The 19504-nt window shown below is 46.3% G+C and overlaps 1 protein-coding gene across 3 annotated transcripts in view; it reads left to right on the top strand.

Moving 5' to 3' along the window:
* ERI3 (ERI1 exoribonuclease family member 3) overlaps nucleotides 1-19504 on the top strand; it is a 486100-nt gene that overhangs the window by 106493 nt on the left and 360103 nt on the right. For all 3 annotated transcript variants that reach the window (XM_033916422.1, XM_033916425.1, XM_033916424.1), the window contains 2 exons: nucleotides 6654-6713; nucleotides 7711-7802. In XM_033916422.1, coding sequence (XP_033772313.1) covers nucleotides 6654-6713; nucleotides 7711-7802 — 152 coding nt within the window. The remainder of the gene's footprint in view (nucleotides 1-6653; nucleotides 6714-7710; nucleotides 7803-19504) is intronic.

The raw sequence follows: 19504 nt of genomic DNA, 5'->3' as shown, positions 1-19504 counted from the left end.
CTCGACCTCGTCTCGACGGGTGTCGAAGCTGCCCCGGGACTCTTCCCCGAGGCGGGGTCGGTCTCCGGGCCTGCACATGGCAGGATCTCTCTGGGTCTCGGACTTGACTTTGTCCAATCCCCGGTTGTTGAGATCTCCTTCCCGGTCTGGGGCTTCGCGCCAGGAGGTTCTGTTTTTGAGGGATTCTCCCTCCCCTTCCCGAGGCTTCTCGCCTCGGCGGTGTAGGGCCTCGGTGCCTCGGACCCCAGGGTCCTCCACTCAGGGGACCTCTCAGCAGCGGCTATCCTCGACCCCAGCCCATTCTCCTAGAGGGGTTTCCTCGGCTTCGGGGCATGTGGATACGGATAGGCCGCCTCACTATTCCAGGGAAGCATCACCTTCCTTTTCCACTGCTGTGCGGTCGCGCTCGACTACCCCCCTTGAGGGTCAGACTGACAGCAGACCCTTTTCCTTCACTTGGTTCATTCAGGACATGGGGAAGGCGCTCCATCTTGACCTCCAGTCGGACTCTAAGTACACCAAGGAGTTTTTGGAGGAGCTGGATCTTCCCGGTCCTCCTAGGGAGTCCTTGCGACTCCCTTTGAACCCGGTCTTGTGGCAGGCCTTTTTCCGCAATTTGGAGACCCCTTATGCGGTTCCGGCCATCCCGTCCAAAATGGAGTCTCGGTACTGGACTGTCCCCTGTCCTGGGTTTGAGAAGGCTCAGCTTTCCCACCAGTCTTTGATGGTGGAATCCTCTCTGAAGAAGTCTCACCCTTCCAAGGTGTCCGCTGCGGTCCCGCCGGGCAGGGAAGGGAGGACTATGGACAAGTTTGGCCGACGCCTGTATCAGAACTCGATGATGGTGAACAGGGTTTTCAACTATAACTTTACATTCACATCCTATCTCAAGTTCTTGGTCAGATCCTTGCCCGCCTTTCAGGATGACTTGCCCGTCCAGCGCCGTGGGGAGTTCCCGCGACTGGTGGACGTTCTTTCGCAGCTGAGACTTTACATGTTTCACGCAGCTTATGATGCCTTCGAACTTTCCTCGAGGGTCTCCGCCTTTGCGGTGGCCATGCGCCGCTTGGCATGGCTCCACATTGTCGATATGGACCCCAATCCAGGACCGCCTGGCTAACCTTCCCTGTTCCCTGAGCTGGGGAACGAGCTCTTTGATGACTTTATTGAAGCTGCCACCAAACGCCTCTCGGAGCACGAGTGTTCTTTTGCCTTCTTGGTTCGGGCCAAGCCGAAGCCCACACCTCCCAAGGCCTATCGGATGCCCCCCAGGCGGTATCCGCAGAAGTCTACGCCAGCCTTTTCCAGGCTTCCCCCTCAGCGCCAGCAGCAGCAGAGGGCTCCCTCTAAGCCTCAGGCCCCTGCAGCGGCTAAGCCGTCGCCGTCCTTTTGATGGTCTGGGCGGGAGGGGGCTGCCCCCCTCCGTCCAGGACCTGTCCCTTCCCATCGGGGGCCGCCTTTCCGTCTTCTATCACAGCTGGGAGCTGATCACCTCGGACTCTTAGGTCCTCTCAGTCATCAGAGAGGGTTATTCCCTGAACTTCCGGGTGTTGCCACTGGACAGGCCCCCAGGAGAGTTTCTTTCCAGTCGGACGCAGTTTCCCTTGCTCCTCTTCGAGGCTTGGACTCTTCTCCGCCTTCGGGCGGTGGAGGAGGTTCCCCTGGGTCAACGGGGCTCGGGGTTTTACTCCCGGTACTTTCTGGTTCCTAAGAAGACCGGGGACCTCCGTCCCATCTTGGACCTTCGGAAGCTGAACAGGTTCCTCGTTCGGGAGAAGTTCAGGATGCTTTCGCTTCCTATCTTGTATCCCTTGATGGACGAGGGGGACTGGTTATGTTCCCTCGATCTGAAGGAGGCTTACACTCACGTCCCTATACATCCGGCCTGTCGCAGGTTCCTCTGGTTTCAGGTGGGGGACTTACATCTGCAATACTGGGTGCTCCCGTTCGGTCTTGCTTCATCCCCACGGGTGTTCACGAAGTGTCTCATGGTGGTGGCAGCGGCCTTGCAGTCGCAGGGCCTTCAGGTTTTCCCGTATCTCGACGACTGGCTTATATAAAGGCCCCGTCGAGGGAGGGGGTTATTTCAGCGACCCGTCAGACTTATCTTCCTTCAGCGTCTGGGGTTCGAGGTGAAATTCCCGAAGTCCCAGCTTTGCCCCTCTCAATCTCTGCAGTTCATCGGGGACGTGCTGGACACGGTTTGCCTCCGCTTGTTTTTGCCTCAGCCTCAGCCTCGACAGGATGCGCTCGTGCGGCTGAGTCGGCAGGTTTCCCTGAGGTCTTTGGTCTCGGCCAAGCAGATGATGATCCTCTTGGGACACATGGCCTCCACCGTTCATGTCATGCCCTTTGCCAGATTGCATCTTCGGGTCCCTCAGTGGACTCTGGTATCTCAGTGGCGGCAGGACTGGGATCCCACTTCTCAGCACGTTGTGGAGACTCCCTCTTTGAAACGCTTGCTCCGTTGGTGGACCAACTCTTCCAATCTTTCCAGCGGGTTGCTCTTTCTCGTTCTGCCGCATCGGAAGATCCTGACGACGGACTCCTCGGCGTATGCCTGGGGGGCTCACCTCGATGGTCTTCGGACTCAGGGTCTCTGGTCGGAGGCGGACCGTCGCTGCCACATCAATCTGTTGGAGCTCCGGGCCATTTATCTCGCAGTGGTGGCTTTCCATCATCTGCTGCAGGATCAGGTCGTCCTTGTGCGCACCGACAATCAGGTGGCGATGTATTACGTCAACAAGCAAGGGTGAACGGGTTCTCTGTCCCTTTGCAGGGAAGCTCTGCGTCTTTGGCAGTGGGCGCTACGCCACAACATCTTTTTTCGAGCGGTTTACATCCAGAGCGAGCACAACTGTCTGGCGGACAGGTTGAGTTGCCTTCTTCAGCCGCACGAATGGTACATTCATTCCCAGACTCTGCGCCAGGTGTTTCTTCGGTGGGGGACTCCTCAGATAGATCTGTTCGCCTCGCCTCTCAACCACAAGTTACCTCACTTCTGCTCGAGGATCTATTCCCCAGATCGTCTGGAGGCCGATGCTTTCCTTCTGGATTGGTCGGGCAGGTTTCTTTATGCGTTCCCTCCCTTTCCTTTGATTCTAAGGATGCTTGTGCATCTCAAGTCGGTGGGGGGCCTCAATGATTTTGATCGCTCCTCGGTGGCCTCAGCAGCCTTGGTTTTCCCTTCTTCTTCAACTGAGTGTCAGGGAACCTCTGCTTCTGCCTGTATTTCCTTCTCTGCTATCTCAGAGTCGGGGTTCGCTGCTACATCCCAATCTGAAGTCTCTGCACTTGACGGCCTGGTTCCTTTCCGCCTGACTCCTCCTTTTGAGTTATCCCAGTCGGTCAGGGATGTTCTGGAAGCTTCTCGGAAGGCTTCTACTAGACAGTGTTATTCTCAGAAGTGGACACGGTTCGCCACATAGTGTGCTTCGCATCGTGTGAATCCCGTGTCTGCCTCTTTGCCTTCGGTTTTGGATTATTTGTTTTTGTTGTCACGATCTGGCCTCAAAACTAATTCTATTCGAGTCCATCTTAGTGCGATTGCTGCCTTTCATCAGCAGCTTGACAGGAAATCGCTCTCGGTCTATCCTCTGGTGTCTCGGTTTCTGCAGGGTCTCTTGAATGTCCATCCTCCTCTCAAGCCTCCCCCCGTAGTTTGGGATCTTAATGTGGTTCTGGCTCAATTGATGAAACCTCCCTTTGAGCCCATGGATACTGCCCATCTGAAGTTCCTGACTTGGAAGTTGATGTTCCTGATTGCTCTCACTTCTGCTCGCAGAGTCAATGAGCTGCAAGCTCTGGTTACGAATCCGCCTTTTACTATTTTTTATCATGAAAAGGTGGTCCTGCGTACTCATCCTAAGTTTTTGCCTAAGGTGGTGTCCGATTTCCACCTTAATCAGTCTATTGTCCTTCTGGTGTTTTTCCCTAAGCCGCATTCTCATCCTGGTGAGGTGGCGCTTCACACTCTTGACTGTAAGTGGGCGTTGGCTTTCTATCTCCAATGCACTCGGTCTCATCGGAAGGTTTCTCAACTTTTCTTGTCCTTTGATCCCAATCGGTTGGGCCATCCTGTTTTCAAACGCACCTTGTCCAACTGGTTGGCCGTTTGTATTTCCTTCTGCTACACTCAGGCTGGTCTCTCGTTGCATGGTTGGGTCACGGGGCATAAAGTCCGAGCGATGACGGCTTCTGTCGCTTTCCTCAGATCTACGCCAATTGAGGAGATCTGCAAGGCTGCCACTTGGTCTTCGGTTCATACCTTCACCTCTCACTACTGTCTGGATACTTTGTCCAGGAACGATGGCCGGTATGGCCAGTCGGTTTTGCGTAATCTGTTTTCTTGAATTGCCAACTTCCCTCCGCCCCTTTTTGGTTAGCTTGAAGGTCACCCACATGTAGAGAATATGCTGCCTGCTTGTCCTGGGATAAAGCACAGTTACTTACTGTAACAGGTGTTATCCAGGGACAGCAGGCAGATATTATCGCAACCCTCCCACCTCCCCGGGTTGGCTTCTTTGCTAGATAACTGAACTGAAGACCAGGAGGAGGGGATGCGCCCTCTAGTGGAGCAGGAAGGCACACACATGCGTGGTGCAGCACCAGCAAACTTGAAATCTTCAATCAAGTTTGCTTGAAAAGCTGTTCGCGACGGGGCTCCGTGGTTGACGTTACCCACATGTAGAGAATATTTGCCTGCTGTCCCTGGATAACACTTGTACGTTAAGTAACTGTGCTTTTTGGTTTGTTTAACATAAGAATTGCCGCTACTGTGTCAGACCAGTGGTCCATCATGCCCTGCAGTCCGCTCACGCTGCTGCCCTTAGGTCAAAGACCATTGTCCTAACTGGTGTTTAAACATTTTTTAATACATGGACACTCATAGATTGTGCAGCTTCATTTTTCAGGCATTTTTAACAAATGCTCAACCCCACTCGAACAACCAGAAACAAAAACATCTTTGCATACCCAAAGATTACAGGCTGCAGGTAAAAATCATTCCTGGACAGAACCTTTAAGTTCCAAGCGAACAGACAGCAAGTTTGGCTGAAAAACTACATAAACGAACCCAATCTGACATATAGTGCATTCCGAAAATCGATTAAAACCGCCCTGTTCGCCAAATTCATTGACTAAAACTGTCCCCTCACTCACTAGGACTTCCCCCCTGTAAACGCCTTTTTCTTCCTCTCAAGAAGCTCCTCTCATGTATTCAGGTATTCTCTACCCATAGAACCCCAATCAACATGTAAGTACTAAAGTATTCAGGTACTCACTAACCATAGAACTCCAATTAATACGTAAGTTTCCCTCTTAGATTATTGTTTGTATTTAGACCCATTGTATGGTATTGTACTTAGACTCATTGTATTGTATTGTACTTAGACTCATTGTAATGTACTGTATTGTATTGTATTTAGACTCATGGTACGGTATTGTAAGTTGACTTATTGTACTGTATTAAGACCTTTTGTTATTCGCTGAATGTCCAGCCTTCTTACAATGTAAACCGCCTAGAAGTCGCCTGACTATGGCGGTATAGAAAAATAAAGTTATTATTATTATTAGTGTCTCTTTGCTGTAGTCTTCCAACTGCAAAGCTCACCACCTAGTTCTCGGGAAACAACCAGCCAGTCAGGATTTCACCATTTATTGTGGATAACCCTACTGTTTGGCTGTGTCGAGGACTGTCTTGAGAACCACTGGTATACAGGATCTTGAGGAGCCAGTAAGAGAAACCGAACAGCAAGTTTGCTAAATACTGCATTTAGGAACCGAGAGGGATTGCTGGTTATAATACTGTATAAGAGCCTGGGATATTCTTTTACAATTTACACTATACCTCTTCATTCTGTAAACAGTCTGATATGAGCTCAGTGGCCTTGCACACACATAGGTTTGTTTTCCCAGCTCAAGTCATGCCTCACGCTGGTTGGACTTAGGGTTTCTAATGTGATTGTGATCAAATCCCTTGATCAATCAAAAAGTGCGTTATGTGAGGAAGTCTCTGCCACTGCTCAGCAGCAGCTTACGTTTGCTGGGTTTAAGGAGTGTGTGCCTTTGACCAAGCAGGCAGGTGTGAAAACTTAGGTGCATGAGAATGAAGCTTGATGTGGCATAACCCAGCGAGGACTGTTTCCAAGTGAGCTGAAAGTTCAGGGGAATGCAATGGCCCACATAAATGTTAGAAAGTTAGAAATGGAGTTGATTCTTGGGCCTGATATGGAGTGAGTTAGGCAGTGCTTGGGATGACCACAGAGGATCTAGAATCAGAAAATAAAAGTAAAAATTGAACTTAGCCCAATACTGGGCAGACTTGCAAGGTTTGTGTCTGTGTATGGCCATTTGGTGGAGGATGGGCTGGGGAGGGCTTCAATGGCTGGGAGGGTGTAGATGGGCTGGAGTAGGTTTTGACGGAGATTTTGGCATAGTACCGGGTAGAGCTTTGGATTCTTGCCCAGAAATAGCTAAGAAGAAAAAATTAAAAAAATTTAAATTGAATCAGGTTGGGTAGACTGGATGGACCATTCGGGTCTTTATCTGCCGTCATCTACTTTGTTACTATGTTCCAGGTACACAACACTTGTCTCTGTTCTTTATGAAAAATATTCTCTTATTTGATAAAATGTTTTTGTTTTTAATCCCAGCTGACTGGAATTATTCAGGATATGGTGGACGGCCAGCCAACTCTTAATCAAGTACTTGAGGTGAGCAATTTGACCGCTTATAACATCTGTGTCCCTCTCTTCTTGAGACGAGCAGGATGGAATTTCACAAGGATTCCGTCTTTATTAGATAGCTTTTGCTGTCTGTCTGTAACATGTAAATCCGTGATTGCTTACCCTCCTATTTGTCATTTGCACATCTTGGAATTCACAAATGTTTGTGTAAAATCCAGTTGCTAATTTGGTACCTGACCCAAACAACTTGGAATACTGTCTGCCTGTGAAACTCAGTCCTGACTTACAGCATCCGAGGTTGCTGTGTTACTGAGAAATCCAGGCTAGCTATACTAGTGATCTGACAGTTCTCTGCCCTGCCAAGCCAGAGATCACTGAGGTGACAGCAATGGTGGGTGAAATTAATGATATACAGAACATACATCCTGGTTCCAAACAGAGCTATTGTCTCCTAGCAAGGGCTGTCACAGCAGTGGTTTGCTTACAGAGGGGCAGAATGTGGCTCAATTAAGTGCTAACTCCTGGCATCCATAAATGAAGGTGCTTGGTGCCCGAAATGAACGTCCCTTCTCACTATGGTAAATGATTGGGTGTGGGGTAGAATCTCGAGCAGGAGGGGAATGTATGTTAGTCCTAAAGTAAAGGCAAGCCAGAAAGAATGAGATGACCAGTAGCAGAAAAAAGTTACGTAAGCTATATTGTTAGTAAATGTGGGAAGAAATGAAAGCCATTTGTAACGAGATGACCTCCTGTACTGTGTGTGCATCATACATTTGTGCTAGACACTGCCTCTGGGAGCAGAGCTTGCTATACACGATAAGATCTGGACTGATGCAGCTGTAGGATGACTGCCTCTATCAGACTTGTTAATAAATGCTGAGAAGAGAGGTGTTGTTGGATAAGATCACAATTTTCTACTTGTGCAGATTACAAGAGCTTATCTGAGTTTAAAATGTGTGACTCCTGTGGAACTGAAAGGAGAGCTCATCTCTGTTCTTCATTCCTTTTTTCTCTTGCCTTTCAGCGGGTCGATGAGTGGATGGGGAAGGAAGGTCTTTTAGATCCAAGTGTCAAGTCCATCTTTGTCACCTGTGGAGACTGGGATTTGAAACTCATGTGAGTACTCTGCTAAATAAAAGTGATCAGAGAACTCTGCCACATCAGCTGATGTTCTGCCCTTTAACCCTTATCCTAAGGATTTTTATTTATAGGTTTGAGCCAAAGCAAAAACAAATGTCTTGTGGACTTTGAAATATGCAGATTATATCATTTTCAGGGGCTAGCAGAGTTTGGCTATAAGTGGAGATCAGATCTACGTCTTTAAATAGGTAGAGCTCATATGGCCCGTAGATATTTCAGCATAATCAATTCCAAGATCCATTGGGCGACTGAAAATATCACTAGGGAGAGAATCTGTAGAGGCAGAGGGAAGATTATATGGGAGCAGAAGAGGAGATGAGCTGATGGAGACGGTGGGGATTTGTGTTGGGGAAGGAGTTGTGAGGACAGTAGGGTTAAGGGGGACACATACAGAAGAGGAGATGGGGGGAGTTAGGGAATATTTGTGGGAGAGACTGAGCAAAGAGGACAAAGAAGAGCTGGAGGAGGTAAGGAGATGTGTTGGAGGGAACTGAAACAAAAGTTGAAAGGAGAAAGGGGATGCATTTGGGGGAAGCTGAGACAAAGAAGCTGAAGGTTGAAGAAGGAGAGATGTTGGGTGGTGTCTTGTGGGAAGAAGACAGTATGTGTTGCTGTTGAGCTGCTTCACTTTCTGTTTACTCACATTAAATTTCATCTGCCATTTGGATGTCTATTTTGAGTCTTGTAAGATTTTGCAATTTATCAGCAAATTTGATCACTTCATTCCTTATTCCTGTTTCCAGGTCATTGATAAGTACCATGTTAAAAAAGCAGCAATCCTAGCATAGATCACTGTGTGTTTTCTAACTTTTAACCAGTTCCCAGTCCACCACAGAGCATTGCCTTCTATCCCATTGATATTAAATTTCCTTGCAAGTCTCTCGTAAGTTAGTTTGTCAAACGCTTTCTGAAAATCCAGATACACCATATCAACTGGCTAATCTTTATTCACATGTTTGTTCACACCTGATTGATGAGGCAGGGTTTCCCTTGGCTTGATCCATGCCTATGCATGTGTTTAGTAATTCTGCTCTTAGCCTGTACCATTTTGCCCAGCAGTGATGTAAGGCTCCCTGGTCTACAGTTTCTGAGTTACTTCCTGAACCTTGGTGTTTGTTGTTCATCCAGAGGAATATAGCCTAAGAAAGTGCGAACTTCCATTATCAGTCAGCTGCCCCTAAAAGAACTCACTTTATGGGCAGACTGGATGAACTGTTCAGGTCTTTATCTGCCGTCATTTACTGTGTATGTTACTGGTTTATGATTAGGGTTTCATGTATTTTCATATGGCAGTGTGGCAATCTGAAGTGTCCAAGAAGAGGCAGGTAGCACTGATTTTTTTCAAGTTCTGACGGCTGTAGCAATAACTGAGTTTTGACAACTGTTGGGGTGCAAGAAGTTGGCATAGCCTGACTCGGTGGATTGCTAAAATACATACTCCTAAAAGACAGATGCCCTAGCTATGATCACTATTAATTTACTGCTGGTGAAAATCTACACCAGAAACTTTAAAGCTCCATGTCTTTGTGTAAGAGGCAATGGCTATATTGCATGATTTTCACAAGTATAGAATGCAGGATTTTAAAATATTGTGCACAAAATTATTAATTTTTTGTTCAGAATTTTTCCAGGAGTTTATGGTGTAGTCTGAGTTTAAGGACATCTTGAAGGGAGAAGTGGAAAAAGTAATGCCTAAGATATGGCCTACAGGGTGTGCTTTAGACTTGGTTCATTCTTTGTTCAATACAACAGGTTGGATAGAAGTCTGAAGTATTTAAAAAGTAAGAGGCTGCACCCAAAGGACACTTTGAAATATATGCACGAGATAGAATTGCATCTCAAGGAGGCATTGCATGCAAATCCATCTCCTGAAAACTTGACCTGCCTGTGGCTCGTAAGGGCCGGACTTGCCTACCCCTGGTCTATCCTAATATGGCAACTCTTGTGTTCTTATTCACCTATTTAGTATACTTAATTCCCTAATCCCTTTGTCCTTTTTTCTGATTTGATTAGTAGTGTCTGCTCAACAGAGCTTACAGTCTCATACATGTTTATCATACAGCACTATAGAAATGAGTTGAAGTAGTCGTCCATATTTTACTGCGAGGTTTGTCACACCTGATTGATTCGTTTTATTTTGATCAAGTGATGTGTTTGCAGTTCAGAGCCATTACCCTGTATTGCCAGGTGGGGGGTGAGTTGGAGCCGGGATCTCATCTCATTTTCTTAGGCCAGGCTGTCCGTGTGTGTGCACAGGTATGAGTCAGACTCAAAAGCGTCAGAAGATTGCTGATTGGTCCCCCCATCACTAGCAGTACTTGGGCTGCTACCTGAACGGATATTTAGTGTGCATTTGGACATGTTGCCGAATTCTGCTTGGCAAAGTGGAACCTAGTAGTCTGAGGTTCATGATTTTGTAGAGAGGGTAAAGGTAAGTACGAGACTGGGGCTCCTATCAAAACAGCATCTCTTGCTCTACTGCAGTGGTCTCAAACTCGCGGCCCTCGGTATGTTTACCGGATTCACAAAAGTAAAATGAAACCATTTCTTGATCATATGTCTCTTTAGCTATAAATGACAATATTAGTATTAAGATTTATAAACTATAAAGAGTTTTACCTCATGCAAAATGGTTATTTCTTTAATTTTTTTCTGAGGCCCTCCAACTACCTACAAATCCAAAATGTGGCCCTGTAGAGGGTTTGAGTTTGAGAGCACTGCTCTTCTGCAATGTGCTTCAGACTTTCGGGACACAGGTGGTATGAGATCTGGCATGAATTGGAGTGGAGGAATGTCTTAGTGGTTAGAACCCTCCTTGTGACCCTGGGCAAGTCACTTAACCCCTACATTGTTCCAGGACCAGAGTTAGATTGTGAGCCTGTGGGGACAGAGAGGGTATCTGATTGATTACTATTCAGTGTAAAAAAAAAAAACCCAAAACAAATAAAATGAATTATCCTGCTTGCATGCCTGACTTTAAGATCTGTACCTGTGGTCGAGACCTGCCAGACCTCTGACCTTGTGGCTACCCTTGGGACCCTAGCAGACCTTGTTGGATTGTAAAGGTGGTTCAGGGTAGGTGTTCTTTCTTTGATGGCATTTGCTAATATAGTCAGTGTTCTGTGTCGAGGCCACTTGAAGAGAATTACTGATTGTGAGGATATCAGAGAAAAGAAATATGAGCAGATAAAGAAATGAAGATTGGAGAAGGGATGGGGGCAGGGGGAGCCTTTCCCCTTTCACACACAATTGACTTGACTGGGGACAATCTCCTGAGGAGCAGCAAGCCCGCTCCTTTGAAGGGTCTGCTGACAAGCCAGAACATAAAGCCTGCTGCTTGTGTCACACAGCTGCCTCCACACATACAAGTCACTCATTATGTGATACCTATAAATTCTCCCCTAAAACCATGAAAAGAGGAGTAGAGCGTGCACATGGAGCAGGAGAGTGATTTTCTGGCATACTCTGACAGTGTTCTGTCTAATGAGGATGACTGCTGGAATTTGACTTATCTTTTTTACTTGCAATTTCTATTTTATTAACCCAAGAAAACAGGAAAGGTGACATTCTTGGAGGGGGCAGAGAGAGGCTATGGATATTCATGGATGCAGTTATTGGCCTGTGATAAGCTCTCTTTGCCGTGTAGCATTGCATTACCAATGGATGTAATGTGATAGGACTTAGTTAAGAATAAGACTTGTGCAATGCAGTAAGGCCTTGTCAGGCTGTCATTTGAAGGACTGCTCAGTGTCTTTACTGTCCGTCTAACTTCTGTTATGTGCTTGCACGAAGAAAGTAAGTACTTGCTGATTAGAAACTTGTCTACATGCATAAGCATAGAACCCTGGAATTTGCACTCCTACAAAAAGAACCAATGTTTCTATTTCATGCAGGTAAGAGAAGCTAAGAAATCATATTATAATAGACTTTTAAATGATTTCCTAAATAGATCTAAATGACTTTTATCTTAGTTATCCGATTTCACTTGCCACAACATCCGGCAGGATAGCACAGTTTCCTCTAACCACTGACTTTTGCTGAGTACTCCTGGTGGAATTCTGTGGAAAAAAAAATCAAAATTCTGTGCACAAAATTAGTAAAATTTGCAAGGTTATCAAAATTTAAACAATATTTTTGCTAATTTTTATCCATATTCCATTAAAACATTCAAAATAGTTTTATTCTATTCTACCTTTGGACATTTTACTTTTCTATCATGTTGATTCCAGATTTGTGGCTGTTTTTTGGGTTTTTTTCGCTTTCCTGACTATCTGCTAATTCTCCTTCAAGTGATTGCTGTCCATTTGTCTTTTCTCCTCTCCTGTCTATTTCTTCACTACACCTGCCTCTGACATATTGATCTTTCCTTTTTAGCTCTTTTCTGACTCTTTCTCACCCTATGTATGACTGCCTGTCAGGCTTCTAACTCGACACAACACACGTGGAGAAGGGACTTTGCACATCAGCCTCTAGGGCAACAATTCATTTATTAAAAGTACATTGACCATATACAGGTGGAAACATCTGGAAGGAATGGAAATGCGGTGGGCAAAACTGAAAGAAGCGATTGTAAGGGCGAAAGGAAAAGAAGGCCATTTTGGTTTTCAAAATTAGAAGCTGAGAAGATAAGAAATAAGAGATTAGCTTTCAGAAAAGATCGCAGAAAGAGGAATGTACCAGTTGTAGCCTATTATTGCTAATTGACACCAATTAACACCTCACTATTACATTAATATACACACACAACTAAACTTGTGCAAATTTACATACTCAATTTATAGAATATCAGTTGCAAATTTGGGTGCACAAGTTTTTAGAATTAAGCTCTGCCTCTCCCATGCTTTGCAATGTGAACATCCCCTGGCATTTAATATGACTTAAGTGCTCCCATACAGAATAGCACCTGGAACCTGCTAGTGAAAATGACAATATTCTGTATGTTTACATATATAAGTGGCACATTAATTTGGGTGCTCAGTATTGCCCTTTACTGTGTTTTCAACCACCCTTCTCTCTAGTGCTGGATTTGCTAAAGTACACTATAGCATTAATGTGGTCTTTAGTAAATATATCTCATTACATTAAACAGGACTTGTGCTAAATAACCAAGCTAATACCAATAACACGTGTACTACCTGTTGGTAAATCTAGTCTGTAATCCGTCTCAGGCAGGGAAATACCCTTGATTTGAGCTTAGATATGGAAGGGCAATTACTTCTAAAATCCACACAAGAGGATCTGAAGATGGAAACTTCATTTTGAAGATTTTTCATAGGTGGGGAGAGAATGTGGTTGAGGACATGAGAAGATGAGGTCATAGTGGAGAGCCATCTCCTCATTCCTTCTGTTATTATAGATTTTGCTCCCTGTCTCCTTCCCCAGATTTTTTGTAATTTGTGTAGCCATTAGGAGAAGAGAAGGACCCAACTCTGGCCTGTAAGCGTGACTTCTCTTATTTTCTTGTGGACAGGATTGGCTGTCACACCCAAAAATCTTTCAGCTGTTGGGAGAATGGGCTGTGCTGAGTCCCCTCCAAAACCCATGCCACTCCCGTCGACAGCAGGAAAGATTCCTTATTTAAACAAGAGTTTCCCATGCTGTTGCAGGAGTGCAAGAGAATGGATCTGAGTGTGGGAGACTTCTACAAATCATGGTAGATTTAACACCATGGAACATCAAAGGGTGATGGTCAGGGATTACAGAACTGGGCTTCTGGGCTATGGAATGCCATAATCTTCCTACTGTGGGAAGATGTGCACTGTTTGTGAGTGCTGGGCAGACTCCTACCGCTACCCTACTGACAACTCTCCCTCACTAAGGCGTTGCTTAATCAGGTCACGGCAGTGGCAACAATACCCACATAAGAACATAAGAATTGCCGCTGCTGGGTCAGACCAGCGGTCCATTATGCCCAGCAGTCCGCTCACACAATGGCCCCTAGGTCAAAGACCAGTGCCCTAACTGAGACCAGCCCTACCTGCGTACGTTCCGGTTTAGCAGGAACTTGTCTAAATTTGTCTTGAATCCCTAGAGGGTGTTTTCCCCTATAACAGCCTCAGGAAGAGCATTCCAGCTTTCCACCACTCTCTGGGTGAAGAAGAACTTCCTTATGTTTGTACGGAATCTATCCCCTTTTAACTTCAGAGAGTGCCATCTCGTTCTCTCTACCTTGAAGAGGGTGAACAACCTATCTTTATCTACTAAGTCTATTCCCTTCATTATCTTGAATGTTTTGATCATGTCCCCTCTCAGTCTCCTCTTTTCAAGGGAGAAGAGGCCCCATTTCTCTAATCTTTTGCTGTACAGCAGCTCCTCCAGCCCCTTAACCATCTTAGTCACTCTTCTCTGGACCCTTTCGAGTAGTACCGTGTCCTTCTTCATGTACGGCGACCAGTGCTGGACGCAGTATTCCAGGTGAGGGTGTACCATGGCCCGGTACAGCGGCATGATAACCTTAATCATTCCTAACATTTTGTTCACCCTTTTTTCCGCCACTGCACATTGCGCAGACAGCTTCATCGACTTGTCGATCAGTCCTCTTAAGTCTCTTTCCTGGGAGGTCTCTCCAAGTACCGCACCGGACATCCTGTAGGCGTGTATAAGATTTTTGTTACCGACATGCATCATCTTACACTTAACCATGTTAAACCTCATTTGCCATGTCGCGGCCCATTTCTCGAACATGTTTATGTCACGTTGCAGGTCTTCGCAATCCCCTTGCATCTTCACTACTCTGAATAACTTCGTCGTATCTGCAAATTTAATCATCTCACTCGTCGTACTAATTTCCAGGTTGTTTATAAATATGTTAGAGCACGGGTCCAAGCACCGAACCCTGTGGCACTTCACTCGTGACGTTTTTCCAGTTCGAGTATTGCCCATTCACCCCCACTCTCTGTTTCCTACCCGCCAGCCAGCTTTTAATCAACGTGAGTATTTCATCCTCGATTCCATAGCTTGCAATTTTCCAAAGTAGTCGTTCATAAGGAACCTTGTCGAACGCTTTCTGAAAATCCAAATATACAGTGTCGACCGGGTCACCCTTGTCTATCTGCCTGTTTATTCCCTCGAACAAGTGCAGCAAGTTCATCAAGTAAGATCTTCCTTTGCTGAAGCCGTGCTGGCTGGTCCTCATCAGATCGTGTCCGTCAAGGTGATCAATGATGCAGTCTTTTATCAGTGCCTCTACCATCTTTAAGGGTACCAAGGTCAGACTCACCAGTCTGTGGTTTCCCGGATCTCTCCTCGAACCTTTCTTGAAGATCGGCGTAACATTCGCCACTTTCCAGTCTTCCGGAATCCTTCCCAATTTGATCGACAGATTGGCTATTAGTTGAAACAGTGCTATAGCCCTTTTCAGTTCCTTGATTACCCTCGGATGGATGCCATCCAGTCCCAGGGATTTATCATTTTTAAGCCTATCAATCTGCCTGCATACCTCTTCTAGATTGTCAACCCAGTCAGTTTCCCTTCTTCATTTCCCGCATATAGCCTGTCGGCTTCCGGTATGTTGTGTATATCCTCTTCGATAAATACAGATGCAAAAAAATGTGTTCAGTTTGTCGACGATGACTTTGTCTTCCTTTAGCACTCCCTTTATTCCATGGTCATCCAACGGCCCTACTGCTTCCTTCGCGGGTCGTTTCCCCTTGATATATCAAAAGAACGGCTTGAGGTTTATCGCCTCCTTAGCTAATTTTTCCTCATAGTCTCTTTTGGCCCCTCTTACTGCCTTATGCCACCTGCTTTGCTGTTTGTGCTTTTTCTAGTTTTCGTCAGTTTTTGACCTTTTCCATTCCTTAAACAAAGTCTTCTTGTCTCTGATCGCTTCCTTCACCACTACAGTGAGCCACGCCAGTTCCTTGTTCTTTTTCCTCTTGGATCCCTTGTTGATATGTGGTATATATAGATTTTGCGCCCCAGTGACTGTGTCCTTAAAAAGGGACCATGCTTGCTGTAGGATTTTTACAGTGCTTATCCTCTTAATCTTTTTCCCCACCATGAGTCTCATCCCTTCGTAATTCCCTTTTCGGAAGTTCAGTGCCATGGCTGTTGTTCTGGATCGATGTTTTGCCCCTATGTACAGGTTGAAGCGGATCATATTGTGATCACTGCTTCCCAGTGTCCCTTCTACTTCTGTTCCTTGAGCTGGTTCTCGTAGTCCATTTAAAATTAAGTCCAGAATTGCATTTCCTCTCGTATTTTCCTTGACAAGTTGTTCCAAGAAGCAATCGCCTACAGCAATCAGGAACATGGTCTCTCTACCGTAGCTGGAGGTGCCTAGGTTCCAGGCTATCCCCGGATAATTGAAGTCACCCACGATAACTGCGTTGCCTCCCTAGCAGTTGTGTTTAATCTCATCCGTCATTTCTCCATCAATTTCTTCGGACTACCCTGGGGGTCGGTAGTAGATGCCGATCTTCGTTTCTGTTCCATTCATTGCTGGAATTTTGACCCATGGAGACTCTAACTTATTTTTCGTTTCTGGCGTATTCTTTCCGGTAGACTCAATTCCCTCTTTGACGTATAGGGCAATACCCCCACCATTTTGACCCACTCTGTCTCTGCGGTATAGCTTGTATCCCGGTAGAACAGTGTTCCAGACGTTTTCCTCGTTCCACCATGTTTCCGTGATGCCGATGATGTCAAGGTTTTCTTTTTGTGCCATAGCTTCCAATTCCCATCTTATTCCTTAGGCTCATTGCGTTCGTGCTGCCTACCATTAACCCAGAAGTCTCTCCATGGCAGAGGCGATGCTTCTGGGTTAGCAGACATAATGTGGGAATCACTGCCGCTGCCATGAGCCATTGAAGCAATGCCTTAGGGAGGGATGTCGCTGAGGAAGAAGATTCTGAGCAAAAAAGTAAAATTCTGCATGACACTGCAATTTTACAGAAATTCTGCATTGCAGAATCACACAGAATTCCGCCAGGAGTAACTAAAAGATGCAATATACTTTTCCTGCTCCGTTTGTTAATGATCTCTCTCCCATTAACTTATCTCAACTTTCAGCAGGGATTGGTTTCAGTCAGTCTTGGTCCAGCTTTCAAGTAGTGATATTGTCTTCATTAACCAAAATGCTCATGCTGATGAGACCTACCTATTTTTGATCCAATCCTCTGTAGGTTGGTTGAAAATTCCTTCTTTGGGACCGACTCAGTTTTTAGTTTCCATTATTAATCATAGTCTTACTTCTGGTTTAGTACTATCTATTTGGAAGCATGCAATGTTGAAACTGATCTGATGAAAGCGACAACTGATCCATCTAATTATCTCTTCTGCTCATGTTTCTTTGGCTAGTTTTCAGTATTTCCTTCGCGGGTTTGCCCTCGTGCTGTGGAGGTTCCCTGCAGGGACATCCTTGTGGCAGGAGAGATTGCAGACTGTTGGAGAATGTCTGCTGTCTGGGAGGTTCCCTGCTTGGCAGTAAGCCCCCTGGACAGCTTGCACAACAGATTGGGGCTTCGGGATTGGGAGCTAGCTCACCCCAGGTTCGTCTGCTAGTGGGTGTAGCAAAGGCTGAATTGTTCTGAGGAAGCGTGACTGGGATTGGAGCCGGACTGCATGGCTCTGCCAGGTGATTGCGCGATGTATCCGAGAGTGGAAGAGGTCACTGGCCGTGGTGGTCGGGCCGGTGGGGCAATCAGAAGACTTGAAATCCAGCTTTAAAGCTGTCTGATGTTTTGGATCTCCCAACATGCTGTTTCAGCATTTCCTGCATTTTCTTCCATTCAGCACAATGGAACAGTGAGTAACAGACTGTCAGCCTGTTTTAGCAATTTGGGGGGGATCTTAAAAAGGGGGTTTTGGGTGGTTTCCCTGCATGCCCTACCCCTCCCCACCTCTAAAATCCCAAAATTGCCCTTTTCTAGGGATTCCTATTCCTTTCCCTGTTCATTTTCTTGCAAAATTGGCACCTGTGACGGCCATCTTGGATTTTTACTGATTTGAATAAAACTATTTTTTATAGTTAGGAGTAGTGCTGTCCTGATTCAGGAAAAAAAATTCGATTTGATTTTGCCTATTGAATCGATTTTTTGATTTGATATTCCTGCCCAATTGGGTGTTTTTTATTCAAACATCCTGGTAGGTTTATTTTATAGCCTCTTCACCCCCTTTCCCCTCTCCTACCCACACTGGCGCTGTGATGTAAACAAAATAAACAAACAAAGAAGATTTTTCCTCTCTCTGTTAAATCCTAGCTCATGTTTACGGTCTAACACCAGCTCTGGCAGGATACACGTTTCAAATCTGACATATTGTAATCACAAAAGAGATAATAAAATTATTTTTTCTACCTTTTGTTATCTGGTCATTATTCAAATCACGTTGGTCCCAGGCTCTGATTGTCTTCTGATAACTCGCTTGCCAGGGTCTCCTACCAATTTGTCATTTTCTTCTTTCTCTCTGCTAACCATCCATCTTCCATCTCTGTCCTCCCCTTCCATTTCCTTTCTCTCCCCCAGAGGTCTGGACTCTGGAATCTTTCCTTTTTTCATCTCCATCCCCGCAGCTGCAGTGATGGACCCTAACATCCCCAGATGCACCATTTCTCCTTTTCTCAACTAACCTTTCATCCAGCATCTCTCCCTCCTCCACCACCCCAGGGTCCACCATCTCTCCCTTTCTCTTCCCATCTACCCTTCTGAGAAGGAGAGAGAAAGCTGCAAATCTTCAGATCTGCTGGAATTATTGTCCTGACACGGCAGCCTGCAGAGAGGATCGCCGGTGCTGTAGCGATCCTTGCAGGCTGCCGTCGGCCTCAGCAGCATGTTCCCTCTTCCGCGGTCCCGCCCCTCCTCTGACGTCAGGGGCAGGAACGTGGCAGAGGGAACGTGCTGCTGAGGACAACAGCAGCCTACAAGGATCGCTACAGCACTGGCGATTCTCTCAGCACGCTGTGGTAATTATCTAAAGGTAAGAGCAGGAGGCCAGGGGGAAGCCGGAGGATGCTGCAAAGAGCGCCTAAGCGCTGTAGCATTTCCCGAATGACCCTCCCCCCTCCCCCATAAAGCAGGAGTGGTAGCGGCAGCAAGAGGTAGCGCTGCCGCTCCTGCTTTAGGAGACCTGAAGGCATGGTGAGGAGGGTTGGTCACCGAATTGGCGAGGCCGATTAAAAAAATAAAACAACCAAAAAAACAACCCCAAAACAAATCTCTTCGAATCTATTCACCCGAAGTGAATCGATGAATCAATTCGAATCGGAAATCGGGCAGCACTAGTTAGGAGCTTTGTTTTTGCTCCAAACTTCACAGATGGCCTCCCCAGGTTGGGATGGGATGGATTCATGCCTCGTTTGCGGTGGATGGCTATCTGATGCGCAGCTGTGTTTCACGTGTGCTGCGGCCCATAAAGGGAGCAAAGTTTGCACGGATGCGGTGCATTCCACCTGTGGGGAGACCCTTCTTGAGCTTTCTATCCTAATTTCAGCGAAAATTGCATCCAGGGGCTCTCGGGAGAGTTCTGGCGGCATTTTGGCAAAACGCAAGCACGGTTCTAGAGAAAAGCCTCATAAGTCTTCCAAGCACTCTGAGGTGCACACGGCGGCTCTCACTGTGTGAGATCTTTTCCCCCTAGAATGTGTGAGGGGAAATAAAGGCTATGTCAGGTAAACGGCAAACTAAGTTAAGTCGTCTATGCCTGTGGTCACCCCTGCTACGTCTGAGCCATCTGTGTGG

The sequence above is a fragment of the Geotrypetes seraphini genome, chromosome 12 (genome assembly GCF_902459505.1).
Source record: "Geotrypetes seraphini chromosome 12, aGeoSer1.1, whole genome shotgun sequence".
NCBI classification, from domain to species: Eukaryota; Metazoa; Chordata; class Amphibia; order Gymnophiona; family Dermophiidae; genus Geotrypetes; species Geotrypetes seraphini.
Note: the sequence above shows the minus strand (reverse complement) of the source record. Positions and strands in the feature narration are given on the sequence as shown.